This window comes from Mugil cephalus, chromosome 8 (assembly GCF_022458985.1).
Source record: "Mugil cephalus isolate CIBA_MC_2020 chromosome 8, CIBA_Mcephalus_1.1, whole genome shotgun sequence".
NCBI classification, from domain to species: Eukaryota; Metazoa; Chordata; class Actinopteri; order Mugiliformes; family Mugilidae; genus Mugil; species Mugil cephalus.
Window position 1 is genome coordinate 13761321 of NC_061777.1, and position 27581 is coordinate 13788901.

At 43.9% G+C, this 27581-nt stretch overlaps 1 protein-coding gene across 1 annotated transcript; it reads right to left on the minus strand.

Annotated features, from left to right (window-relative positions):
• Positions 1–433: 433 nt before the first annotated feature.
• coro1ca (coronin, actin binding protein, 1Ca) lies at positions 434–27237 on the minus strand. Its single transcript, XM_047591934.1, has 11 exons — positions 27117–27237; positions 17623–17819; positions 8194–8316; positions 6510–6639; positions 6221–6402; positions 4977–5096; positions 4579–4683; positions 4336–4481; positions 4155–4212; positions 3801–4043; positions 434–3202 (listed from the first exon to the last, which is right to left on the minus strand). Exons 2-11 carry the CDS (start codon positions 17815–17817, stop codon positions 3083–3085), a joined length of 1422 nt encoding a protein of 473 aa, XP_047447890.1. The 5' UTR covers positions 17818–17819; positions 27117–27237; the 3' UTR covers positions 434–3082.
• Positions 27238–27581: the final 344 nt, after the last annotated feature.

Below are 27581 nucleotides of genomic sequence, written 5' to 3' on the forward strand. Positions count from 1 at the left end.
CATCAATCTTGTCTGAAATGCCGGTCTGCTGCATGAACGACTCGTTCATTATATGACATATTAGGTCAACCAGAAAGGGGACCGTATCAACATGGTATTATCACCACATATCGCCACCTAATGTCGAGGAGGATGACTACATGTTCCCGTCAGTTATCCAATTTTCTCTGTTGCATGTAAACTAGGACAAGGACCACATCCAAAAAGTCAAATTTTGAGCACAGCTCGATTGAGCTGTGCAGGCAAAAACCACGATTCCACATTTGTCTGAAGACTTTTGGACTTTGTGAAGGCCTTTTACGAGTAGTTCCATGTTAGTGAAACTTTCCAGATAATTTAATTTTCAATCAAACCATTGTGAAACAACAACCACAATATTAAGTACTTTATCTTTACGAAACGCAAAAGATAGAAATAAAATTTACACAAGGAGCCCATTTTAAAAATTCTTTATTAATTTTTTTTATAATCAAGGTTTGATACTTGAAGCAAGAATAATGAACAAAAATGCTGAGCAGACCTCCACACGAGGCTTTCATCCTGGCATGTCTTCGTCTGATTCGCTTTCTTGATTTTCATGTGACCTCCGATGTTCTTCATTTCTCATGATGCGTTATGGCAAAGGTGCAAGGAACACAAACAAGGGGAAACATTTAAAACCCACCTCCCTTACAAATACCCTCTTCAGCACAACCACGAAACAAAAATGAAAAAGACAAAAACAAAACAAAAAAACAGATAAATGGTCATGTTATTTACACAGCTTTCACTCATTTTCTATACCTTAATTACAAACATACATCTATCTTTCCACAGCACATTTCTCCAACCTACAGTGTCCCTTTGGGTCGCTATCAACTACTACTCCTCAAAAGCTCTCGTGCCTACAGTGCTATACAGAATCCAGAGTGGCAGTCTGATATAAGACCTGGCAGTATAATCCGTGTCAGACGTCTCTGTCACTAATAATCTACAACTCACTGCTTAAATTCTTAAAGCCACGATGACTTAGAGATTCTTGGTTTGATGTCATTTAAAAAAACAGTAATAAATGTTCTTTATACCCGTACCAAGGTGCAAAATGTCAAAATGTCAGGTTCACAATGCCTCTAAATGAACCCCTACCAGTAATCCAGCCTGGTGACATTCAGGACATTAGGAACAGGGTCCTCTGAACATCGTGTTTGTACCACGTATAGCACCTCAAAGTGGTTTTAAATCCAGGCACCTCTCAACTTTTCCATTTCCTACACAAAAACTACACACAGAACAGTCTCCTACAAACACTTCCAGGCTCACCTCTATGGCACTTTCAGATCTTTACAGTGGTAACAATAATCGAAGGCAAACAACACAATGAACCATTACCCGTCTCAGCTTCCCACTGGGAAACTACAATTTTCAAACATAAAGGAAATTTAAGCTTTTCTCGGACCAGAGCAACTCAGGTTGGTCAATTTAATGGCTCCTTGTATTTGTAATGAGTCTACTGAAGTGGGGCATCTGAAAAATAACCATTAAAGAACCATGACGTGGAAGTGCTAAGAGGGATATAAGCACAGCTGGAACAAGAAACAGGCTAAAAATGAACAGTGGAGTGATAACCCAGTTATTCAATTCTTCTAATTTAGACAAAAGTCCCAGGCCTTATATTTTATAACCACCCCCCCCTCCCCAAATAAAAAAAAAAGAAACAAAGCAGGAACTTCCATAGTGACAGGTTCCCAAAAGGCCAAAGACATGAGGCACATATTCACACACAATCTTAGGCCTTTAAGGTCTACCAAGAACAGTTTCTGTAGCGACCTCCAGCTCCATCACCAGGTGGTTTTAAAACAGTCCAGTCAACGTGCGGTTATTTGGTGTCGCTTTGAATCAATTTCCCCCGTTTCGAGTTTGCGCAGAAAATGCCGATCCGAGAGGGCGACAAAAAAATAATCCCACGACACTCGACTGCACCTGCGTGCCGAGCCAGACTGCGGATAAACACAGAGGCTGGCGACTGAACCTCTCAAACTAAACAAAGTTCCTCTGCAGGAAAAATGAAACCCTACAAGTTGGTATTTCCATGGGCAGCACATGCACTAAACAACCAACCACCCGGCGTAACAGAGCCACTACAGTAGAGTGTTTACAGGAAGAGGAAAGGTTTACCCCCCCCCCCTCCTCCTACCAAGAACTGCCAGTGAGATCTGTGGAATGTGTTTGTCATTTTCTTCAGTAAGTGCAGAGTGCATGTTAATGAAGCAAGGTAGGAAGGAATGCATGTTTAGATGGACTACTGTGTCCACGGTCGGGATAACAGGAAGCAACAGAAATGGAAAGAAAGAGAAAGCAGGCAATGATTTGTGCAGCGTCAACACAGACGGCAAGAATTTGTCCTTAGTGGTAAGTCTTTGTGACTGGTGTAAACTGTGGCAATGGGAATATGCTCTTTTTTTTTTTTTTTTAAACTTGAAATGTCAATCTACTCGATTCAGTTTACTCGTTTTAATGTCGTAGAGCACTACTGATGAAACTACCCTTTGGATTTTGAATACCCCCACGATGAGAGAGACAGAGAGGAAATACTGTAAAGGAGGTGTAAACAAAATTCCAGATTTGGCAACATTATAATTTTGGGGTATGCTATAATGAAACACTGATTCCTACCTAAAAAAAAAAACAAAAAAAAAAACACATGATATACACGTAGTAGTAGTAAATGGGGACACTGGAATCTTCTTGGTCATTGTTCTAAAATTGAAAGAATTATGTAAGACCTTATTTTACAAGTAGACAAAATAAAAAAAAAAGAAAAAGGAATGACTGCCACAGAATAAAAGGAACACAGTTCTTTGTCACCAAAAAGGGAGAGAGTACTTTCTGTTAAATTTGCCAAATGTCCTTCTTATTCCACCTGTGTTAAACTGAGGGTCGGGGGGGCTGGCTAAGAAAAAAAGTTCATCTGGAATGTTGCTAGGGATTGTTGCTAGGCAGGACTCAGACGAAAGACTGTCATTGAGCGATAGGCAGTGACCGTTTCCGCCCATCCACTAGCCAATGGAACGTCCTGAATTGTAGCGGGTCGGGCACAGGGTCCTTAAATGGCAATTTTGGACATTTGCTCTTCAAGTTTGATGATTCGCTTCTCCTGACTGCTGATGAGGTCCTTGAGGGATTTGATTTCTTTCAAGATCTCCTCCAGCTTGGCTTCAGATTTCTGCGTGAAACACAAGACACAAGTGTTTTTCAATTAATTGCTAAACTTGCTTGTGAAACAAGCACACGACTACCGTCATGCGTCAAATATCAGAAACATCTCTGTCGAGCAGAGAGCAACTCCCGTGTCATAAGTGCTGCTGGTGGCGGGAGCTGGTACTCTTAAGGGGTTAATGTCTTTTGCCAGCACTGGAACCCAGTGGGCTGTGATTACAGAGCAGGGCTGCAGAGAGACGCATGGGCTGGGTCCCAGGAGGGCGGCTGTGTTGTGGGTGAGGTGCGGCAAGACGCCCAGGAACAGGCGCCCAGAGCAGCAGCAGACCCCTCAGTTTGTGGGTCAGAGAGTGGGATGAACAACGTCTATAAACCGCCTCATGAAGACAGACGGCAATCTGCCATGACTCCAACATATACAGCGAGGCTGCCCCAGCTAGAGGGGGTATTAATGAGATGCTTGGTAACGTCTACGGCCAAGAGGCTGTTAAAATAAATTGCTCTGCGTGTAAATGAACAATATGAAATGTCGCCGCCCGACCAGATTACATATAAACATTTAGTTTAGTGGAAATTAACTAAATGCGACGTTCATCGACACTTACAATCGAAGGAGTTGGAGAGGCAGGCTTGTTGGCGGGGCTGGAGTTCTCGGCGTTCTTGGTGACCTTGCTGTCCAGAATGTTCTTTTTGACCACCTTGAATTCGCGGTTCTTGCCCGGGACGTAGCCGTTCTTGAGGGAGATGAGGATGGGGTCTCCGTTCTTGCCATCAAACCACTCCTCAGCCTCCAGGGCGGGGTCTGGTCCGGCTGTGTCAGGGTACAAGTCGTCCTGGAACAGGTCGGACTAAGGGGGGGAAGGAGGACAAGAGCTGTGAGGAACACTTTGTGACCAGCGTATTGTTAAGACAAGGCCTCGCCACCAGACTAGAGGTCTAAAAACACAAAGAGGACCCACCTTTCTAGGTACAGTCATCACAATAGGCTCGCACTTCCTTTCATGCAGTTTGTAGAACCTGGCAACACGACAAATTCAAACCAGTTAACTCACAGCTCAGAAAGTTTACATGATTAGATTCTGCCCTCTAGTGGTGAAGCCATGAGGGAAGTTGACGAATAACCACCTGGGCTTAGCTTACCGAGCAATTTCACACTTATTGACATCCAGGCCTCTCTTGGGCATGTAGCCCATGCCCCTCTGAGGCTCCTTGGTGGCAAAGGTGCTGAGGAAGTGAACGTAGGGAGCCTCGTCTGTGATTTCAAAGTAACGGATGCTGCTGTCACCCTGTCAAAACATAAGGGGGGGTTTTATTTCACATATGTTAAGATGAGATAATTTGTTAATTTATCGCGCAGTGGGGGTTGGTTAAAGAGGAACTTACCTTTCCACAGAGGTAAACAACATTTGTGTCTGGATCATAGAAGGGCAACAGTACTCCGTTGCTGGTGTCCATCTCATTGACAGTCATGGGCTCCTCCATGTTTTGCTAAAATAAAGAAAAAGAAAAAAGAAGTAGTAAGAGTTCTGTTTAAAATTATGTCAGACATAAAGAAGCTTTGGGAAACGTAAAGTGGTTCTTAAAGTGAATCATATCACGTATTATAAATATAGGTTTAAATGCGTTTTTCATTTGCGCCTCATTTCCAAGATTGGAGAATCTAAATCATGTGGCGTAAATAAAATTCTGTGCATGAATCACCTAATAAAAACGGCACAAAATATAGAGCTACTTAATCACTGAAGCTATGCAGTGCTGCCAGCACTTAAGGAGCAGCCTACCACGTTCCAGAGAGCCAGCTGTCTCTCACTCATGCGGCTGAAACCAGTGGAGAGGACGTTTCCGTCGGAGAGGAAAATGGCCCTCATGGGTCGGGCGCCTTCATGCGCCTTCTCTTTCTCCTGTGAAGCACAGTTTAGAGGTGAGCCCGAGTCCCCGCTCCCTCAAAACTTTTGCGTCCATTTTGGCCGCATGACCGTACATTATGGGCAGAGTGGGCCACACACACACACACACACACACACACACACACACACACACACACACACACACACACACACACACACACACACACACAATGAAACCACACACTCACAGAGCACTTTATTAGGAACACCCGTATATTTGCTTGTTTATGCAGTTTTTCAAACAGTCCAGTCATGTGACAGGTACATGTTTGGTTCAATGTTTAAATTGGGATTTCATGATTCCAGGAATAAAGGTATCATTTGAACCAATGCAACTGAAATTCTATGGGATTTAAAATCAAACAAACAAACTAACTGTGTAATGATGGCAGCCTACAACAACAAACAGCAAACAGCCTAAAATATGGGCTACTGCTACTTTGGCCAAAATGAATTTTGTGAAAGTTGTGTGAAGAGAAGCAGCTGTTGCAATCAACAGATATCACTATAATGTTTCAGGATGTTAACATTTTGGTAAAAACTGAAACCTTTCACTTACAGTTCAGTTTAGAGGATTCAGGATTTTGTGTTTGTCACAGCGGACCTGTTGCTGCATCTGAATGTCATTACTGTCCCGTGCATCCAGTAACAAATCAATACCAGACAGAGATCGACCGACATGGATGCCGCCAATTTTTTTGAGCCTTTTTCTCCTTCCATTTACATGATACAAATGACACAATGATAGCAAATGTTACAAGACTCAATTTAACCAAAAACATAAAAAATATCGAAGAATATTAACTTTCTTACACATATAAACTGGTAAAACAAGGTATAGCGCAAGCAGGGGCGAACATCCGGCCGATATATATTGGTGATTGATGGATACTTTGATACTACATTGATACTTTGATACTAGCATCAAAGTATCAATTCTCATGTCGTCCTGAGGTTTCAAAAAAGCGCTGAGTGGATGTAAATTTAGAGATAACTCAGTAGGATCATTTCGACTCAGGCCTTTCAGATGAAGCAGCCTTCCCTGCATATCACAGATACAGTTAAACAACTTAAACAATTAAAATGCCCCAATAAAGAATTAGTTGTAAACTGCTCACAGCAATAATGGTCTCCTTGCGCGGGTCGATGACACGGATGCCCTTGTCCTTGCAGGAGGTGCAGATGAGGCTGCCGCTGCGGTTCCAGCTCACGTTGTAAATGACATCAGGATGCATGTCCTCCAGGTTGATCATGGCTTCACCGGTGCCCACGTTCCAGATGATGATCTGGTTGTCGCAACCTGACGACAGATTGAAGTAAGTGAAGGTGATCTTGGTAGTCGCACACGCAGTCGTAAAAAGTAATTTGTGTTTCACTTTAATGTCGGGGGACAGCCGGGTCTCTTACCTGCACTAAGGAGGACGTTACGTGCCGTCGGATGCCACGTGATGATGCCAACACGCTTGGAGTGGCCCTCCAGTACGACCACTGGCTCAGACATGGAAGTGATGAGGCCATTCTCAGGAATCTGCCACACCTGTGGTGGCCATGAAAAGAAGTCAAGTCAAAAGCAGAGAATGACAAATACACACCGTCTCAAGGATTTCATTGTCCTGAGTCTCTGAAGCCAAACATACAAGTTTACTTTACAGGTTAATGTCTTGGGTGACTGCACTGTCTGTTGCGCATCTGCATCCACATACAAGACACTTTATTTAACAAACACTGAGACACTTTGGGTCCAGACTGAGACACTTTAAAATGTCTGTATGTCTCATGTCTGTGATTGTAGACTGGACTGTATATTTTCAGTATATTTTTTGTGACTTTACTACCTCATTCTTACACTATTTTTAGGATTATTTTATTTTTTAATCTTATTCTATCTATCTTATCTATTCTTTGGTCTGGTCACATTTCTGTTCTCTGTTGTCTTGAGACTCTTGGACAAAACGATTTCCCTGCGGGGATCAATAAAGTGATCTTGAATCTTGAATCTTGAATGAAAAGCAATAAATTGTAGTTACCAAAAACAACCTGGGGGGGGCAGCAGTGACCAAGACTGCAGCAAGTTAATGAACGACTGGAGGACAGTTAAATTTAAGTTTGACACCACTGCAGTTTATACAATACTTAGCCATAAATTAATAGTTATTATCAGAAAGCTATTATCAATAAACCACTCATGAATGTTAATTTATATCTAGACTACTATATTTGGTGGAGGTTGAGAACATATCGCATCAAGCAGCTGACACTGTGTGTTGTTTGCTCTGCTTTCAGTGACAGCTACGGCCCAAACACTGTTTGCTTTAGATAAAATACTTGTAGGTTGTTGCATATAGTCAGGCTTTCGCCTCTCAACATGTTTCTAAGACTTCAGACTTAAACGTCACATGACTGAAGCATTTTTATATCACACTATGTAGTGTAGCATGTATCTATTCAGCTACAAAGTTTTAAAAGGAGCAGTCTCTTTATGTGATGGGGGTGTCACACCACGTCTACATTGTGCAGCATGTCTCCTTTGGTTTGCTGTATACACCAGTAATAACCCCCCCCCTTCTCTCTCTCTCTCTTGGATCTAGACTAAACATTACCCACAGCCTATTAAGGCTGCAAAATGTACCTTCAAAGATCGAATGCAATGAAGAGCAGGACCGTGAATGCTCCCTTTCTCTGGGCTTATACTTTTGCAAACATGCGATAAATATGGCTTTCATTCAGATGGAGCTTAACAGGAAGTCGGGACTTTCAGGTGAGGAAGTGGCAGCCACATAAACAGACTGAAAAACCAACCCTGGCCCTTCAACGCCCAAATAAGGACATGAGGACGAATAGCACAACTACAGTCTCAAAAAAGTCAGTGACCTCAGCTCAATAAACAGCTAAATCATTCCCCAGCTCTGATTCCTACAACACATATTTGAGCCTAATCTAATCCAGAGGGTGAGGTCTGCAGCCATCCCTGGGTTACAAACAGCCCAGCCTTACGCAATGAGAGCATGTAGTCTCTTGTCGCTTATTGGTTCAAGAATGCGTGCTGCCGTTTTCCCTCCATTAATAGGTCTGAGGTGAGGAGCAGCCTTACCATCACTGTGCAGTCCTCGGAGCCACTGGCAATGACCTGGTCATTGTGAGGGCACCAGTCAATATCCAGCACCGGGCCCGTGTGGCCACACACTGTGGGGTAAGATTTGTCGATGCGTCCCGTCTGCGAAGACAAACAACACAAAGAGATAAGATTAGTCTTTGTCTAGTCCTCAGAGAACACTGTCCACGCTGGAGGAGTGAGCGTGTTTGGAAACAGGACAATTAGTGTTTAATCCTAAATCCCACCTGCAAAAACAAGCTCACTCTCTTTCTCTTTCTCTCACACTCACACACACACACACACACACACACACACACACTTGCAAGCATGCACACGCCGCCTAACAAAAGGCGCTTAAATGGATTCATCCTACATTCAGATATTAAATGGGTAATGTGAGTGATGCAGTCCCAGAGAAGCGGTAGATGATGAAATATGACAAAAATCAACAACACACCCACCAAAATAAATCCCATCTCTTTTTTGCAGAGCAACGGTTCTGCGTGAAGTGGGTACGGTTAAAAGGGGGCAGCTCATTTACAAATACAAACCAATATAATCAACATACGTTTAACAGCATTTACCCTAAAGTTGGGTCAAAGCACTGAATGAAAAAATAAACTGTGTGGAGACAGCGACAGGACATCCTGCTGCACTAAACGTCCTAGCCTAGCCTAGCCTAGCATGCGCTGCTTCTTACATGCATCCCTGAAAAATTATGAGCAAGAACAAGTCTAACTGCCTAAAGCCAGAAAATCATCCGCCTTGATCTGTCACACCACAGCTCGGCCCCCACCCCCCCAAAAAAATGGGGGCTGGGGTTTTATTGGTGTTGCACAGAAGCAAACGCAGATTAGATTTAGCCCCTACTGGACCACCCATAGTAATTAAAGAAATCTGCTGGTGATGTCATTACATGCTTGATGCCAAACAAAGCTTAGATTTCCACAGCAACTCCTTACTTTAGAATGATAACCCTAAATCAAGCACAGGACTGTGCCCTTTACGTAATCTACTTATGAGAAGGTTACAAATGAGTTTCTGAGGCGTGCACGCACAAACAGAAATAACCTTCAGTGACACCGTGAATCCTAAACACAACCTGCAGCTGGATTTTTTTTTACCTCTGACCCCTGTGAGCCAGGGGAACCAGGTGCTCTCTCTCTACATGCAAACCCACGCTGCAAGGGCCTGTATGAGACACACCCTGTTCTCTGCTGACTAAAAGTACCACCGCAGGGCCAGAGAGATGATGTCACCTACTGTGGAAAGAGTCCTGCTGCTGCAGCCCTATTTAAAGAATGATGGCTTCCCTAATCCAAGAAAGACTCGCTCACTGCTCACAGCCATTCTGCTGTTACACCAGGAATGGCAACAACAATCAAGGACGAGGAGCTGCAAAATCTAAACGCTGCACGTTCGCTCATGAGTAAGGGGTGCAATCCTAAGCACATGAGAACATAACTCGAAGAGGTTTCGGCCAAATATGTAAGCTTCCATAACCGTGAATCAGGCACCAAGTAATCACACAGTATTCTCAGTGGATTTAGGATGACAGTGTAATCAAAACAGTCCTCACAAAAGTACAACGGATTTTTTATTTTTTTTTCTCAAAGTACATTCTCACAGTGCAGAGTGGAAATTTATATATTCTTTGGCCGGCTCCAATGCACGTTTACAAGGATTTGCATTCACTGTTTGCATTTCTATAGTGGCTCAGGGCCACTTTATTCTATTTGCAGGTCAACCGGCTGTGGACACAACAAAAATGATGACGTAAACCACTTTCATTTCTAGTTCATTAGTCAGATGAACTATCCGGTCTAGTCAGAGAGTCAGGAAAACTAGTATAAGTTACGTTCATATAGACCAAGTAATAATTTAATTAATTAAGTCACTGAGAAGATTCAACAACTGTTAAGAGCAGTAAGTGGGGTGAGAGCTTCTGTTTTCATGCATTTTCTCTCGCTTCTCTAGTGTTTGCTGTTAATTTTTCACGCTGCTAGTTTTTGCAACGTCCTGAAACTCTGCGCTGTGTCTGATGTTTGTTTTATCAAATAGTAAAAAAAGTAACTGAGCAGAACACACACTGCATCAGTCAACTTTACCTTTGTCATTACTGATAAACATATTTCCAGGTTGCTGACGTTGCTTCCCGTACACCTACCTGAGGTTAACATTAAAGTGGTGCAGGACTCGGGTTGTGCGTGAGCTGTTACACAAATATGAGCACGAGTACAGGAGACGGCACTGGACAACTATTGACACTCTGCTGTCTGTACTAGTCTAAGTAAACAATAGTCTTTCATGTAATTTGTTCTCTCCTGCACACAGTGCCATATTTATAATTAATAAAAAAGGCACAAAATAAACTAAATTCTCCACTTGGACATGAAATAGACGCAGTTCACATAACTCTGCATCCATATATCAGGTTAGCTGAGGCTGAAAGTCAGTTGTTGTTTGAAGGAGCCACTTAAACGGCGGTCACTTAATACTCAGGCTCTCCTTCCTGCCCATAGACATTTCCTTTCTTGTGCTAACACAGCGTAGCAGCGGATAATTCAATCCTACAGTTAGTGCAGTCCCTAATCCACCTGCTCCATATCTCATACATTTATTGGTCGGTGCAGCGGCCGTAGATACAAATATGCAAACACGCATATCACAGCCGGTGACTCTGCTATGCTATATGAAAATATTAGGCCTGTGACCGTGCAGTCATCTGACTGATCCGAGCTTAGTGATCAAAGTCCAGTGTATGGGAGAGTGAAGTGTGTGTGGACATGTAGTATGTGAAAATCACAAGATCTTGTCCAAACCTCACCCTGAACACACCCTGAAATCTGCCCTGCAGCAGAGTTTACAGAGAGCAGACTTTGACACCACTGTCAACAGGGATCTTTGAGCCACCATTCAGCGTCACATAACAGGGTCATTTTGAGCCGGGCAACCTCTCAATGAATTCCACTTTCACTTTAACAAATCACACATAATTGTCATTACGTCTGTGCATGTTAATGTCACCGCTCGGGCTAAAAGCATTAACTCACATGATTTCCCCAAAGGGGCGAGGGAACAGGATGTAAAGCAGGAAGGACATGGAGCGATGACCAGGTGTAGTAACAGCACAAACAAGTCAGACAAAGAACGAACTGATCACTATGATAAGATGGACAACAATTAAAAGCCATTTCTCACTGTGGCTATTATTATCTTAATAAGCCTAGAGTTTAATATTAAGGATCGTCTTCAGTCAAGTGCAAACGAACAACAAACACGTGATATCGACAAGCTGCAAAACAGTTATTATGACAGTTTCTTCAATAACTGATGTTGTACACGTGCTCATACAAGGATTACGATGACACTTTAGTGCCTTTGTGTGTCTGTTGTGGACAAACACTGCCATTTAAAGTGAAACACACACTGATACAGAAAGTTCTTTAAGGTTTTTAAGACCAAAAAGGAAAAGACGATTACCTGGGAACATTAAAGTCCCCTTTGATTACAAATACGCCGCAAAACTTATCTACGCTCAGACACCGAAGTGTTTAGAAAGTTGTGCCTGTGCTTAATGCGGCCTGGTTGACAGCGATTTCAAAGATTAGGACCACCTATGCTAAGCCCGACTCGCAGAAATGAGCCGTAAAGCACCAGTAACCCTTCAGCTAAGCTCGGGAGCTCAACCTGCTGCTGATCATCTCAGACGGGGCAGAGGTGGTTGACAGTTCGCCCAAAAGAGCCGAACGTTCCTCGCATTCCACACCTCGGCCTCAGGCAGCTCTGGTATGAGTATGACTAATGAGAGCAAAAGGGGGGCTGCTGCCAGGGTGTCAAATGTGGCACCCTTTGAGGTGTTAACGGTGTTTGTGTGTCTGATATCCTCCAATAAGAACATCAGGGTCTGGAGAGCAAACGCACAAGTCTTCCCTTCAAGCCTGTGTAAAGAGATGATAGTATGATACACACGGTAGGAATGCGGTTTGAATGAAGTGAGATCGTAATAATTGATACCACTGGCAGTTACCAACAACCAAAGCCGTACAAAAGTTACGAGCCAAGTCAAACATCACTGCGCTCAGTAGCTTAACCTGTGGCAACTTGTTGCATTCTCGCCTCTGTCCCTCTGGAAAAGTCACGCTCGAGGCCAATCTGCAAGTCTGTATGCGTCTTAAAACGAGACACATCTCTCCCCAAAAACAATGTTGTGCGCCACCCGCAAGCCGACGGATGTCATAGTTTTTAATCTGAGCCATCGTAGTCGTCTCTAGTGTGAAAACTACCCGTAAGACTATTACACTATTGTCTGGACAAACTCAACTCTAAAAAGTTTGGCAACAACTCAAAGCTGCTACAAAGTCAAGCTGTTTCCCTGTGTTTGATTTGGTCAGAAACCAATATCACCGTACTTTTTTTTTAATATCCCTTTCACACAGAAACAAAGTTATTGTACGTTTGTTGGGTTAGTTAGTGATGCAAGACTCAAGTATAAAGACCATTCTTTAAAAAAAAAATGGTGAAACCAGCCCGACCAGCCTTCTCCGGCTAGTTTTACGTCACTATACATTTTGTAGTTTATGTAAATGTTAAAGACGTCAACAAAGTGTGCAAGCACAAAGATAAGACGTATCTCTGTGAATTCATTATCAGATGTTACCACCACTAACTGGTTTAACTACTCCGATTCCCGTTAGACGTGAAATCTTTTCCGGCTGGGAACGCTCAGAAATCGATATTCAGCGGATTAATCTGGCTTCATTTTAACTTAATGTCGTAACGATTCCTAACTTTCTGTATACCTAAGGTTTGTCGTCGCTACCCAGATCTTACGTCATGGCAGACTAGTGAGGAGCAGTGCAGAACATCACGCTCTCACAAAAGAGAGGAGGAGGAGGAGGAGGAGGAGGGAGGCTAACGGACTAAACCAGCCAAGCAAGAATATCATCTCCAAGGCGACCAGCCCACAGGTATATGAAACGTCAGCGCAAGCTGAAATATAAAAGTGCCCAAAACAAGGAAAAAATAAATAATAATACGCCCACGCCGAACAGCGAGGGGCTACGCTGAGCAGCCGAATGCCCAACATGTCCATAACTACGCCATAGACGTCTGAATCCTTTGAGAGGAATGTCTGAGGCCTAGAAAACAACCGGTTGCATAGCAACAAGTAAGACTGCAGAAAATGAGAGTGAATCACATGGCGATACATACAAAGCACAACACTGAAACGCACCAAAAAAAAAAAATGTATGAACAACACTCCCTCAAGGCAAGAGAGGACATTCTTTTCATTCACACAAGAGGCCTGCACACTTCCTCTCCTCTCGGCTCAACATGTGATTCACACATGCACACCACTAAAGGCTCTTCCATGCATGCTGTCCACTGCTGCTCACGGCTCCATGGAAATTTCCACTTTTACAAGTCTCTGTTCCTGTGCGGTTGAGACAAACAGCTGAGGCGGTGGTAGCAGCAGCAGCAGCAGCGTCGGTGCCGTCACACCCGGAAACCTTTTCTTCAGATTTACAACCCTCTTAATGATAGAGGGGCAGGAACAATGCGGCGTAAAAAAAAAAAAAAAAAGTCTCCAAACTGAACGTAAACCTGAGCTATCTGTAGCTGGAGAGATTAAGCAGACATACCTGTACGGGGACGTGTTGGGTTTATTCTGTGGCTTAAAGGGCTTTGATAAATTTGGCTATCAGCGCTACTATTTCTGGAAACATTTTAGATGATTAGCCAGTGACTTTTGTCAGTATTTGTTTGAGCTGAAACACTGACACCACGTGGGTATAAAAATGTCCTTCCTGCACAAGATATTTACTAACAGGTAACTAAAAAAAGCTCGCTGGTGGTTACTGATGACTGACAACAGAGGAAAAAAATAAATAAAAGCATTTCCAGTCTGTCTGGGTCCCACAGAGACGCACTGAGAGTAAGACCTCTAATGAAAATCAGAAGGGTCATGAAGCTCTATCATGTCTTTGATCGGGCTGCTCTAAATAGATATTGTATTCCCTGTGAGGGACGGCCTCTGTCAACACCGTCTCCACGTCTTCCTTCTGTCTCCCCAGTGCACGCTGTGGCAAATAACATGATTAACTGGAAGCAGACCACGTACGAATGAGGAAACAACTGTTAAAAATAACTAATATATGAGAAGCAGCCAACACAAAAAACACAGCGGGCCCGATCGCGTGCACCTGTCAATAGTTTACGAAATAGCTCCGTTGTAGCAGTGAATCAGGCTTGAAATGACACTGCGTTCATACCTCAGTGCTAAGTTTACTTTATAATTTAACTACAGCATTTTATTTGGTGATCTGGGAGTCATCTGATTACGTTGAAACGATTATTTAAAACACGGCTGAGGATACAGTGACCGACTCTGACAGGAACAACATCTGACTTCAACCCAGTTCTCTCATCTTGGCCGCTCTTCATATTTTGGCCTATCCCAGAATTCACATGTGTACTGACACTGCACGAGGCAGCCAATGGCAGGGCAGGGAGGAAATGGTCTTGGAAGGCTGTCAGGCAGGGAGCAGTGAATGACCATATATGGTAAAATCTGCAGTCAGCAGGACTGAGCGGCATAAGCGGCAAAAGCAGAGGCAACCGAGCGGTATAGAGGTCTGGGATAACAAACCGGCCAAAGTGTGGGGGGAACGACCCCGGGTGTCACGCACACGCACGGCATATTTTTTTGCACTTTATTTGGCAGCAAAACTGGCACACGTGAGACAAAACAGAACCGATGTGTCACAGCGAGCGCACACACCCAGGGATTACTAACAGGAAAGAGCTGAGGGCGCTGGATGAATGGTGCATTCAGAGATTGAATACAAATCATAAACGCTCTCCACATCGCAGCTTTTTTTTCTGCGCTACATTCTGTACGACGGCGGCATTTCTGATAGTCGGCGCCGACGGCCCAAAACAACGCAGGCAGGCGTGCCGGCTTAAAAATAAGAGCGGGAGATTGATCGTAATGATAATTTTTTTTTATGGCAATAATTTACTGACACCTCCGCTCCTCTCGGCCTGATCAGACAGAGCGGAATTATCAGGAATGTTTCACCACACACTTGCTGGCTGCTTCATTCACTCCCTCAACTTCCTTCATATGGAAATGAGGGGAATAAATTAGCAGGCACCCAGCTAAGAACCAGAAAGGGCTAGATTGAAAGCATGAGGAAAGGGAATGACATGTGTTGAGCCGGACATCTGATCCCCTCTCTATAAATCCCTGTGTTCTGACAAGAGGAAGCAACAATACTCATGGCTGTGCTGAGTCAGGGCGGCCTGCCGCACTAACCCACATCCTAGTGAGTCACACAAAGAGCCACCTCTATCAGTCGAGTGCTCAAAATGAGGCTCAGACCTCAGCTCAAGTCACGGATCCACATCATCTTCTGAAAAAAAAACGACACATCATAGCACTCAAATCTTTATTTTTTGATAATAACTGATAATATAATCAAGCTAAATATTCTCCCGGCATTATCGCATCTACATAACAAAGGCAGTGCACAGTTGCACATGGCTTAATTGTGAAGGGGGTGGGGGGGGAAGGAGCATCATCACACTTCTGCCCCCACCCCAAACCGAAGTGAGGTGACGACAAAGGGCTGCGCTGGGAGTAAGTGCAGGACAAAGGCCCCGAGCAGCTGGCTGCCCACAGAGACTGGGAGCAACACAGCGAGAGGCAGATGGGTTAGCCGGACAGATGCACCCTCACATTAGGGACGGGAAGGGGTGGGAGGGTCTGGGAGCGTTGCGGGGATCTGCTTCCTCGCAGTCAACACCCAAATTATGGAAACATGTGTCGTCTTATCCATAAAGCGGGGACTGTGTGTGTGTGTGTGTGTGAAGGAGCTCATAAAAGAAAACACACTCTGTGCAGTTGGTGATACGGTCCACAGAAGAGCAGGTTTCCTTACAATTTGGTTTAATTTGTAACCAAGAGGCAACATCATAATATTTTTTTTCCGCGTAGTTTGTTAGCGCAGAGATCAACTCTGTAACACTGAGCCGCTGCACTGCAGCTTCGGCAAACTGCTACAAGAACAGACTTGCCCCACTTTTGAGACCTGCTCTGCCTTCTGAGGCTATACTGAGATTTCCAGATGGATTTGCTTTGTCAGAAAAATTCACTTAAGAATAGCGCTGGCAGAGGCAATAGATAGAAGTCAGAAGGACAAAACAACAACACAATTTTAAAACACGATTAACTTCAGATGTGAACCAAGAGCAGATTCTATGTCCCCAACACCTTTTTTCTTTTAAGCTCAGCTTTAAAACTGGTTTGGTGGCAAAGCGCACTAGTCATAACAGAAAACCTATCATGGCAAAACACAGCATTCCCCTCTCAGCTCCATCTTCTTCTTGAGGCATGGGCTTGTAGGAATGAGGAGAGAAAAATATCTGAAGAGGAAGTTTGCCAAGCTCACATGTGGGAAGATCTGAAAAATCAAGAGAGCTTTTATTATAATGTCTCTTTTGAGGAAATCGCCCGAGGTTTCCTCTGCACACGAAGGCCTCGGTAGTGAAAGTAGACTTTGTTCAGGAGACCCGCCAGTGCTGCACTGCGCTGTGCTGGGACGCGGCATGCAGAGGGCAGCTCAGTCCAACGCCGACACAGAGAAGAGAGCGGGAGGAGTGTGAAACCGGTCGAGCCTGCAGCCCACCTCCAGCACGAGTATTGAATGAGGTGCTGAGAGGTGTAAGCTGTGCGATGACAGGCCTAAAAGATCCAGCCCCCTTCTCATGTGACACGCCAGTGTAGTGGTGCACACTAATTACAGGGCCAGGGTAGATCTGTCAACATTATAGCGGCGCTTGTGTCACTCACAGTGCGAAGACCTGCCACTTGTCCACTGCTCGGAATTGGCAAACAGAGACACGAGCGGCCGAAGCGACTCGCCGCTATCTACCGCAACGGCACCCGATGAATGGCTCTCTGGGGGAAATGCCAGGCGACGCTAATTCACCAAATTATGACAGCACGCTGAAACAAAAAGCTAACTTTATGGGTCTTTACAGCCAAACACAAACAGTGCCCAACCCAAGTGTGAATCAGTGGAGTAATTCCTTTTATGGAGAATCGGGAGACTAGAGGAGTTTCTGTTGTACACACACACGAGAGTCTATGAAAAGGGTCAACATTAACCCCGCGGCACATTGGTGTGAAATGTCAACAGCCCTGCTCGTAAGATGTTACGTCTTCAATGCAAATGTTTATTTGGTGAACTCAAAAGAAAAAAAAAAAAAAAAAAGGAACAAACAGATACTCTGGAGATTTTTAGTTCAACACTACTACGAAAGTTTCATGAGGAAGCAGGAAATGTAAACGCGTTCAGTTTTGTCCATCCAGGTCTGGTGCCCTCCCTCAGCAGCCACTGTGGCATCGCGCAAACTCACCTTGTGAAGAGGGAGAACGAGGAAAGCTCCGCCACCGCTGGCCTCAATAATTATGGCAACAAACTTGGGGTTGACCGCACAGAAGGAGCTGTCCCATGTGACCCTGGAAACCCGGATATCATCGTAGCATTGGTCATTCCTCACCGCCTGGCCGAAGACGTGACGGAATTTGCTCTGCCGTACAACTCGTCTCATATCTGCGGAAAGAGCGAAAAACGATTCATTTCAAGATGTGCATTGTTGAAATTAATAAAAATAAAATCGGTAACAATGTTACAACTGATCTCAGTTGAAAACACATTCCAAAAAACAACAAATCTGTTAGAGACTGAGCATTTTTTCCACACGTTTCCTTCACAGATGCGTTTGATTCTTGAGCAATGAGCTGTTTGAATTTCTTTGAGCAAAACTGAGCACATTTGAGATTGTGAATTTAAGATCTATTTGTTAAGGCACCTGATATCAGTGGTTGGGTGCAGAGATTATTTTACATTTTTCTCCACTCTCATTTATTCTGTGGTTGGGTGCAGAATATTTTGAGCCATGTGGCTTCTCCTAATGTCATTTATTCTGGTGGGTGACAAGTTTATCCTGGACGGCACCTTCAACAAGGCACTAATCTACAAAACAAACTTAGTTTTTCTGTTTCTTTTTGTTTTTTTTATCGTCTTTTACGCCACAAACTTAAACGGCTGATATGCTAACACCATTATCTGTGGCACACTCAGAGCTACTTCCTACGGAAAATGGGACATACCCAATTCAAACAAAAAAAAAAAAAAAAAAAAAAGGACTTGTGGCCGGCTCAGCAGAAATCTTCACTCAGACAACAATCCGCTGGCAGACGAGCGCACTTCACAAAACACGCTCATTCAAAACGTTTAGAGTCCCACTGCTCCGCTTACAGCAACAGCCCACTTCCAAAGAAAAAGCGAAAGCCGCCCGACTTCCCATGAACAACCAGAAACAGGTCCGACCTCACCTGGGAGCTACAGGTACGCAAACACGACTAAGTGGTATTGGTTTTGTGAAGTCTTTAGATTTTTTTTTTTTGGATACGGCACATGGGAACGGTTTCCCAGCCTGAATCACCATGACCAAAGCATAGCACAGGATGTGGGACATGTTTTGAAGGTGGTTTTCCATTGTGTGTGTTTGTGTGCAAAAGAGAGAGAGAGAGTGAGAGAGAGAGAGAGAGGGCGAAGGAAAGAATGAGTGCGAGCAAGAAACTCTTGTGTGGCATGTTTCCGACAGTCAAAAGATCGCAATACAGGCAGGAAGTTCGTCCTGTTGGGATGTGGGAGTATCCGAAGAGCTCGGCTCTTGTGTGCAACAAATGTAAATGTCATTATCACCCAGCTATGTACATATGTTAAAAACAGAGGTGTGTTACAGTTAAACACCAACAAGAGGCTGAAAGTTAACTTGTTAGTAACATCTTTAAACCTCACTAGGATTTTAATGAGATTTCATAAATCATCTGGACGAGGAGTGCATCTGACAACTCAATTTGATTATTCCCCCCCCAAAAAAAATTGACCAAAAGGCTCAAAGGTTCAAAACACTCAAAGGGTTCTTTATTTGTCATTTGTCAGCACAGCGCACAAGAAACCATCTCGCATTAAGCAACTGGCAGCCAAAAAAAAAAGTCTCCCTTCTGTAAATGCTGACGAAGCCTTGCTCCTCAAGGAGGCCAAAAAACTTTTGGAAATGCAGAGATGTTCTTTCTTAAAGTAATTTGATGACCATCTGGGGAAACGGTTAACAATACAAACTCCACCACGAAGTGCGTCGCTTGTTCGTTTTACCTTCACAGCTACACACGTCACATAACGCGGCTGGAACAGCAGCGAAGGCGCTAAAACGCTCCGTAGTACGTGTAGTAATTTTTAAGCCTTTCCTCTTATGCAACGGAGCTACTGACATATAGACGCAGCCCACGCACTGAACGTCAGGTATGTGCTGTATGTGTACACAATGTAGCAACCGTAAAGATCCTCTTCAGGCATGTTTGAAGATATATATATATATATAACATGAAGGCAGCTTTAACTACCGGACAGATGTGTCTTTAATCACCAACAAATTTCCACATCACACTTTGTGACGTGTGTTTTGGATCTCGATTGCCTTCTAGGCGAGTTATGAGTCACAGGTACTTTCAGTCCTCTCCTGTCAAACACTGAACAGACATTCTTGTAAAGTAACGTTCAACAAAACAAACTCCTGGAGACTCCTTTACGTACCCCCATGCATTTAGAGCTGGACGTGAATATTCTATGGACTATATGTGATTTAAGACGCACGGAAACACTTTATAATGAGAGAACGTGTCAGAAATGTTGCTCGGCTCAGTCTTTAGGAGTAAGGTGAACCTAAAACTCCAGCAGCATTAAAGTTCTCATTAAAAAACACAATTTAGAGATGAAATCATTATTTGCCTAAACGTTGCATTGAAGCTTCAGGAAAACGAAATCCTATAAAAGTAGAAATACCAACAGGTGCCTTAAAAAGTTACTGATAATGCTGAAATGCAAACAACTGTTAAACTAAACGATGTGTCTCTGTGTTTGGAATTACTCCCTACGTTGCAAAACCAGACAGACCTCATAAGAGCTCAGATTAGTAAACAAGATTTTTACAGCCAGAAACCCGAGCGGGCAGTAAATTAAAAGAAGAAATGGAAAGAAGACGAGAACGAGCCGAGCTGCGAAGCTGAGAAAATTATACGGGTATTGTAGACGTTAAACGAAGCCTGCCCTTGTGGCATATTCCTCACCTGGAAAAGATTTCGGGGGGATTATTATTATTTTTTTTTTACGCGTTTTCTAGTTTCAAAAGCTAAAAGTGAAGGAAAGGCTTGAAGGACGCACTCATCCGGACGCAGAGGTGCGGGAGATTTTTTTTGAAACCTCAAAACCAACATTATTACGTTGTGGGAGGGGTCGGGCATTATCAGATTACACACCGTTGGTCAGAGCCGACTAGGCGTGGCTGCTGCTGATTATGAAACACTGGGTCACAAGGTGTGGTGGTAACATGTCCTAACAATCCTTTTATGGAGGTTTGTACTACTTTTCAGTGACGTTTTTCTTTTCTTTTTTTTCATTCCATTTCAAGTGTAGCAATTACACCTTCATCGCACCTGCACGTAAAACAATGAGCGTGCGGCTCAAGCCCTGGACTACGTGAAGCTGAATGACCGACACTGATGCGGAACAGCTGCGACTGGTGCAAATGAATCTCATCATCTGCATCTGCATCACTGCTCACGTGTAAATGCTCACGCTGGTGTAGCTGCTACGACCCGGGAATCGTGTCGTTAATAGGGAAACGACTGCACGATGTTGGAATATATGCGGTGCAGCGATGTGCGCAATGAGTATTTGACCTAAATGAAGCAAATTGGCAGCAGGGCCAAGCTCAGGTGTTGACATAACTGGGAAGGGAAGCAGCTATAATGTGAGGTAACAAATGTAATGAGACCGTCGTAAAATATCTTTCAGGATTTTTACAATTGCACTTGAGTACGTTTTAGATATATCTGGGACGGTGATAAGGTTTAAAGACGGGGTCATTCTGATCAAAAATAGATTTACCCATGAACTCCCTGAACCTAACAGTGAACACTTTATTTACTTTAAATTTAAACACAATGACAATACGATTCCTGTTATCTGTAAATAACAAAAGGTAAATTAATTAAAACAAAAACATACCTCAATATAACTTAGTATAAATTGAATACTGCTCCACGTTGTTTGTTTTTTTACCTCATTTTTATGACCCCTGACCATTCCCAAGCATCTAATGACATTTGCATGTAACCAAGTCAACAGAGCTCTGTTGTGGCAGTGGAGGCAGTTTCACACTGGTCTGACGGTCGCAGACACAATCCTCAGGGGCAGGTCAACTCGATGACACTCTCCTGAGATTTACAGTTCACTGATCCAAGCCTAATTCAAGCAAAAGCAGAGACCTCAAGTACATGTTGGGCAGACCAAACAAAAGAAGATCCATGCACCTTACCGCCTCCTGAGCCACCAGAGCTGACCCTGATGTGCAGAGACAGAAGGAGGACCCCGGCGCCCGAGGACACAACCGACGGGAATGGGCGGCACAGTTTTTTTTTTTTTAGCATCCATGACTGGACAAGCATATCTCGCAGATCTGTTAGGAAACTGAACTGAATGGCAGTCTAGCAATGTGTAACTAGTATCAATGAAAGGGAGGCGATAAGAATTTAGGCCTTTCATGCTGCCTATTGAGCTCACCATCCACCCTCACAGCCACAGAGCAGGCTGTCTTCCATTAAACCGAGGGGGAAATTGTTTCGCTCTGACATAAGACTGAAAAACAGCGAAAGAGAGTATGGAGGAGAAAACGAAAGCTCAGAGAGGAGGGCTCGTGTTCGGCCAGTCTGGCAAAAAATACGATTCCTTTAACATTTGGCGTTGGGAGAAAGAAGCCCCCGGTCCGTCACCTGATCCAGGACACATATCAGTAACTGAACACTGCGATCAATAAAGCAGCTGAAGGTGACCATTGTTCGAGAAAGCCCGATTTTATTCGGTGGCACATCTACCCCGGGAGACATTCACCCGGCCTATCCCTGCCACATTCAGTTAGGTTCACACCTTCGTATTAAAGCGCGGGCCACCCCATTCTGTCAACTGCTATTTGTCCTCCAACTGGTTTCTCATTGACATGGCTAATGCACACTGATAATTTTTTATTGCATATCGCGGCCCCACCCCGACAATAAAGACTGAACAATAGTTGAGACATTGTTGTTTACAGAGAGGCCGGGGCACTAAACTCGGCCTTTAGCGTCCTGGTATCACGTAGAGAGGATGCGGGATGAGGACGAGGTTTACTAAACTACTTACCTTCTGCAGTAAATAGATTAAAACGCGCTGCCTGCTCGGGCTGTGTAAAACCCAAACATAATCTCTTATTTGGGAAAATACAGAACGAGAGCGAGCACCGTCAACAAACCCCTCGACAGGCTTCTTTTTTTTACCACAGTGCTGTCGGGGTGCACAACTGTCCTCGACGCTCTGTTTTTCACAGTGCTCTTGGTGAGTAAGAGATGACATAACATGAAAATCCCAGGCACAAATCAGGATGAGCTGATGCAGGAGAAGGAGGGGCGACAGAATTAGAGCCAAATGCCGACAAACCTTGAACAGTCTCCACGACAAGTTGTTTTCATTATTATTATTTTTAGAAAACGAGTGAAAACTGCATACAAATGCCTACTATTTGTAAGTACAGCAGTATAGTTATGATCCAGCCACAGCATCTTTCTACCAGGACTATTTCCTCATTTTTTTAATTTTATTTAGGAAACAAATTAAAATGACTGAGAAACATCACAAAATATATAAACATCATGCAAATAGTAGAACTACAACATGCTTCTCTTTATGCAGAAACGTGTGCTTGTGTTTATACGTCCACTTGCCAGTTTATTAGGTACACCGCAACAACCTTAATAGTAGCTTTGTGAGGGTACTGAGCATTTGTTTAAAATAACTGAGACAGTTGTGGGTTCATCTGTATTTTCATTTTGGAGGATGTCATTTACTATTGAATAGTACTGTGTTGTACCGACTAAAATGATCTTAGAGTTGAATCACCAGCTGTTTCCACACAAAATGAACATTTTAACAGTCACGAAGAGGGATTTACATCAGGACCGTTACCTTAGAGTAAAGTTTTGCCAAAACAATTAGTTCATCTAGAGCTGTTTACCTTGAAATGAGCTGCAGTCTAAAGTGGAGGGGACCAGCGTGCATTAAGCTCTGGGAAGATACCATCAACAAATAAAACACGGCATAAAACAAGATTCCTCCATGTTCTCGAACCGCCTTATCTACTAGATGTTTAGTTTTGCAGTTCCTATGTTTGTTGGCTCTTTTCATCATTGTTGTTATTGTCGGCTTCCCGTCAACGAGGCAGCTGGTGCCGTCTTGGTGCCCACAGGTCTCTACAGGTACACGTGGCAAGAGCACGCGCTGGTATTTTATCATCAGGTAGTTTCACGCTGTGTCTTCAGATGTAACAATCATTAATGATCACGACTTTTCCCTTCCCACACTCGGGTACCCAGGCCGCCCCCTCGCGCCCCGACTACACACACCAGCGATGTCGCCTCAGCGCTCTCCACACAGTGGCTGCCCTTTGCCTTTTGTCACCAACACCGCATGAGACGCCACCTAAATCCCCCTTCCTGTAACCAAGGCCACGGACTACTATTGTAATCAGATTCCAGCTACATTCCAGCCATTTTCGAACAATGAGATATGGCGCTGTTTTTGCACCTCTGTCCCCGAGCGGCCACGCAATCTGCGCCGCCATCAGTGTAAATACAGCTGAGACGCTTTACGCGTCAGAGTTTCAAAGAATGCGTTTGTATTATTTAATACTGCACGGAGGAGGAGACGTGCGGACGCGAGAGCGACGTGACTTAATGCTCAAAGATCCAATCGAAATACCGCGTGTTGTGTATCAGATATTCACAGAGAGATTTTAATACAAGAAGTCGCTTTTTCCAACTTCCTCATTCCATGACCAGAGAAATGGAAACGTCTGCATGTTTAGTGACACTGACTATGCCTTAAACTGTACTCCAGGATAGTGTGAGAGTTAAAAGACTGAACACTAAACCTTGTGTACTAGTTACAAGTCAAAGTTAAACAGGAACTACTTCTAGGTACTATCAAGTGCAATGCAAAGCAATGCAAACTCAACGCATGACATCTGCCCAAGTCTTTCCTGTTCATACGAGACAGTCAACAGGCCTGAAGAAAAGAAGAAATAAGACAAATTCCTAAATCTGATTACTGCTCAAATCTGTGTATGTACGAAACACATCCCTTCCTCTTTCTGATCAGCTACTTCCCCCTGTGAATACAAGCACAAATCACTGCTCCGTTTCGACAGATGTTGTCGGCTGGTGTGGGAAAGACCGATGGAAGAAACCATATGAGTGCGGGCACACCTGCTGGAGTTGCTAACCCTCGAAGCATTACAAATGTTAGGGTCGATAAAGCGGGAGGGAAGGCTCAACTTAATCTGTGATTGAGTTTCCCAGCAAGACAAGTGATAAAAAAACTTCACATATAACATATATAGTTTAGTTTACATAAGAGAAACAAAAACATGTGTCAAATTGGAATAAACTGAACACTATCTGTGGCTTATAAAATGAGGGACAATTAGAAGTACAGATGTAAGCATGTCGCACACTAGTCAAAACAAGGAAACACCCCAACAAACTAAACAGGTGGATGGTTAATGGGATGTTTCTCTCTATGTCTGCTCAGAAAAAGCCATCAGGAAATATACAACAAACTGCTTTCAATAATCCAAATGAGTTTTCTGTCCAACTATTCAAGCTGAGTTGCTACATGTTGAAAATGACAGGCGGTGCGTCATCTGGGAGAAGGTGGGAGCGGAGATAACATCTTGCAAAGACAGGACTGGACACAGTCAGTGGTATGTCAGAGACGTTCAAAGAATGCCATTTTTGACGTAAAGGCCAACCTGCCGACCAAATACTTGTTTCCACAAGACGGGGATCGTACCAGGAGCGATAATAATCTACTACCGGGCTAATTTCCGTGTCACTACTAAACAATTTCAAAAGATTTGAGTAATTTAAGAAGGCCAGCAGGGATTAGCTGCACTCAACCAACACTGATGAAACAAATGTAATGGATATGTTAAAAACGCACTTGAGAGTTCACCACGGTCCGTACAAGTGCGCCTTGCTGCAGCTGATAGGAACCAACACTCCCTCACATCTCATGCTTAGCTTCCCTCTGCTTCCTGACCCACTTCCTCCCTCGGCCGAGCCATAGGAAGGCTGGTTACGCACTTCTGAAGACCTTGTACTGCAGCACAACAAGCGAGAGGTTTTGATGCGTCTGGAATGGCCAGCGAGTCCAAACACAGCTGTAGCGCGTTTGACCCCTTCACCTGCTTCGCAAACCCAGGGCCAGATCCGCAGAGGGGGAAGCTCCTTCCTTTCGGCTCCGCGGCTTATTACACATGGGAAACGGGTTTCAAGTCAGGGGCCAAATATGTAAGTCACGCTGCCCTTTTGTCACACCGACCACAGCCATTACAAATCAAACTACGCCATTGTCGAAGAACAGGCAAATGAGCCCTGTGGTGGCGAGCAGACGAGAGGGGTTACATAGTTGACCGTTTGGGACATCATCCAGCCACTAGTGCTCCGACACAGGGACCATTAATGAGAGCGGCGGGGCGGCCTCTCGAGTCTTTATCTTATTTCACAACGTCCAGTTTTTGTCCAGTTTCCAGCAGCGGTTTTGATCTTTGAAGACTTTATGGTGGGGGGGGGGGGAATAGCTGTGACTTTATCCAACAAAAAAGTGCCAAATACTCTCCAGTTTGAGACACTAAATTATAAAGATTTCCTGGTAAGTGAATAATCATGGGCTTTTTTTTTAATAGACTATCTGACGAAACAAAGTAAAGCGATCTGCATTTTGAGGCCCTACTTGTGAAACACTTATTAACCCACACCCCCATTTTAATTACAACAAATGTGGTCCAGTTGTGGAAAGTTTAATTAAAATATTGTTTCTCTGAATGCAATGTATTAACACTGGATCATAACCAAACCATTTATTTATTTATTTGTTAGTCGCTGACTATAGCCAACTACTTCACGCATTATCTGCATAATAATTTCAGGCTAAAAAAACCCCTCCACGTGTTATGTTCAATCAAGAAGTGGAGGCAGTAGTGTTTGGATGTGGGAGGTGAACCGTGGGAGCAGCGACCCCCTTTCTTTCTTTTTTTTTTTTTTTAACACGTATCTCTCATTCCTCTGTGTTAGTGGGTCTGAAGCTGGCATCCGGATGAATACGTTGTTTTTTTTTTTTCCTCAATGAATGGGGCGCAGTTTGCCGTCCGCGTTAATGTCTGAAGACATCTCCTTTTCCATGTATGGAGCCTGTTATTCAGCCGGAGCGGACTCTTATTAAGGCCAGTGCTGAAAGCCAGCGGCCAGGGCGCGGTTGTGCTGCCTCTACCTCCGTCTATCCGTGGATCTTGATAAGTTTTCCTGCCGCACTATGGTGAGCTACCCCACCCCGCTCAATAACGTACAACAGCGCGTTTAATCATCTTGTGAAATGCCAATAAAAACCCACAGCCCCCCCCAAAAAAAAAAAAAAACACAAAACGTTCATTTAAAAAGCAACCATGTCTCTGACTTTCGGTTTGAAACTTTTCTAACGCTTGTCAGTAAACTACCCTTGGAGGCTAATGCTAAAAAAAAACACACACACACACACACTCAGTTTAACAGACTATTCATTTTAGCTGGCGCATGCACTTTCCTGTCTGGACTGCTGCGGTTTGCTTGGACCGACCAAGACAACTGCGACCACTTTAGGGGGCGAAAACACGCCAGCAGAAATAATACAAGCACTGAATAAATCTCCGTGACCTACCTTCTGAGAGGAGAATTAAAGTATTCCCGAAAGCCGAATGATATAACACAACCCAGACGAGTATCCCCAGTGATTCCTCCCTGTCTCTGCACCGGAGCCGCTCTGAGCTCTCTACCCTCCACCGCACAGGCCCCGCCCCCTCCCCCTGGCTTGGGCCGCTCTGTTTGGACGAGCTGTTTATGACGGACGTGGCCACCAGCCAATCAGAGCGAGGTATTTGAGAGCGGAGCCAAGAGGCCACGCCCTCTTCTTCAGGTTCCCAGTTACAGAAATTTACCATAGACTGTGTTTTCCTTCCTGGGTTTTTTTTTATAGCGTCTTATAATCTCCTGTGGTTATTGTGATGGTCTCATTGTCTGATTACGTGTATTACAGTCATATTATTTAGAAGAGCATCATTTCATATTTTGTGAATTTTGGATGACAAATGGAGCTTGTTAATTCATCTGATAGCTTTAGGAGCAT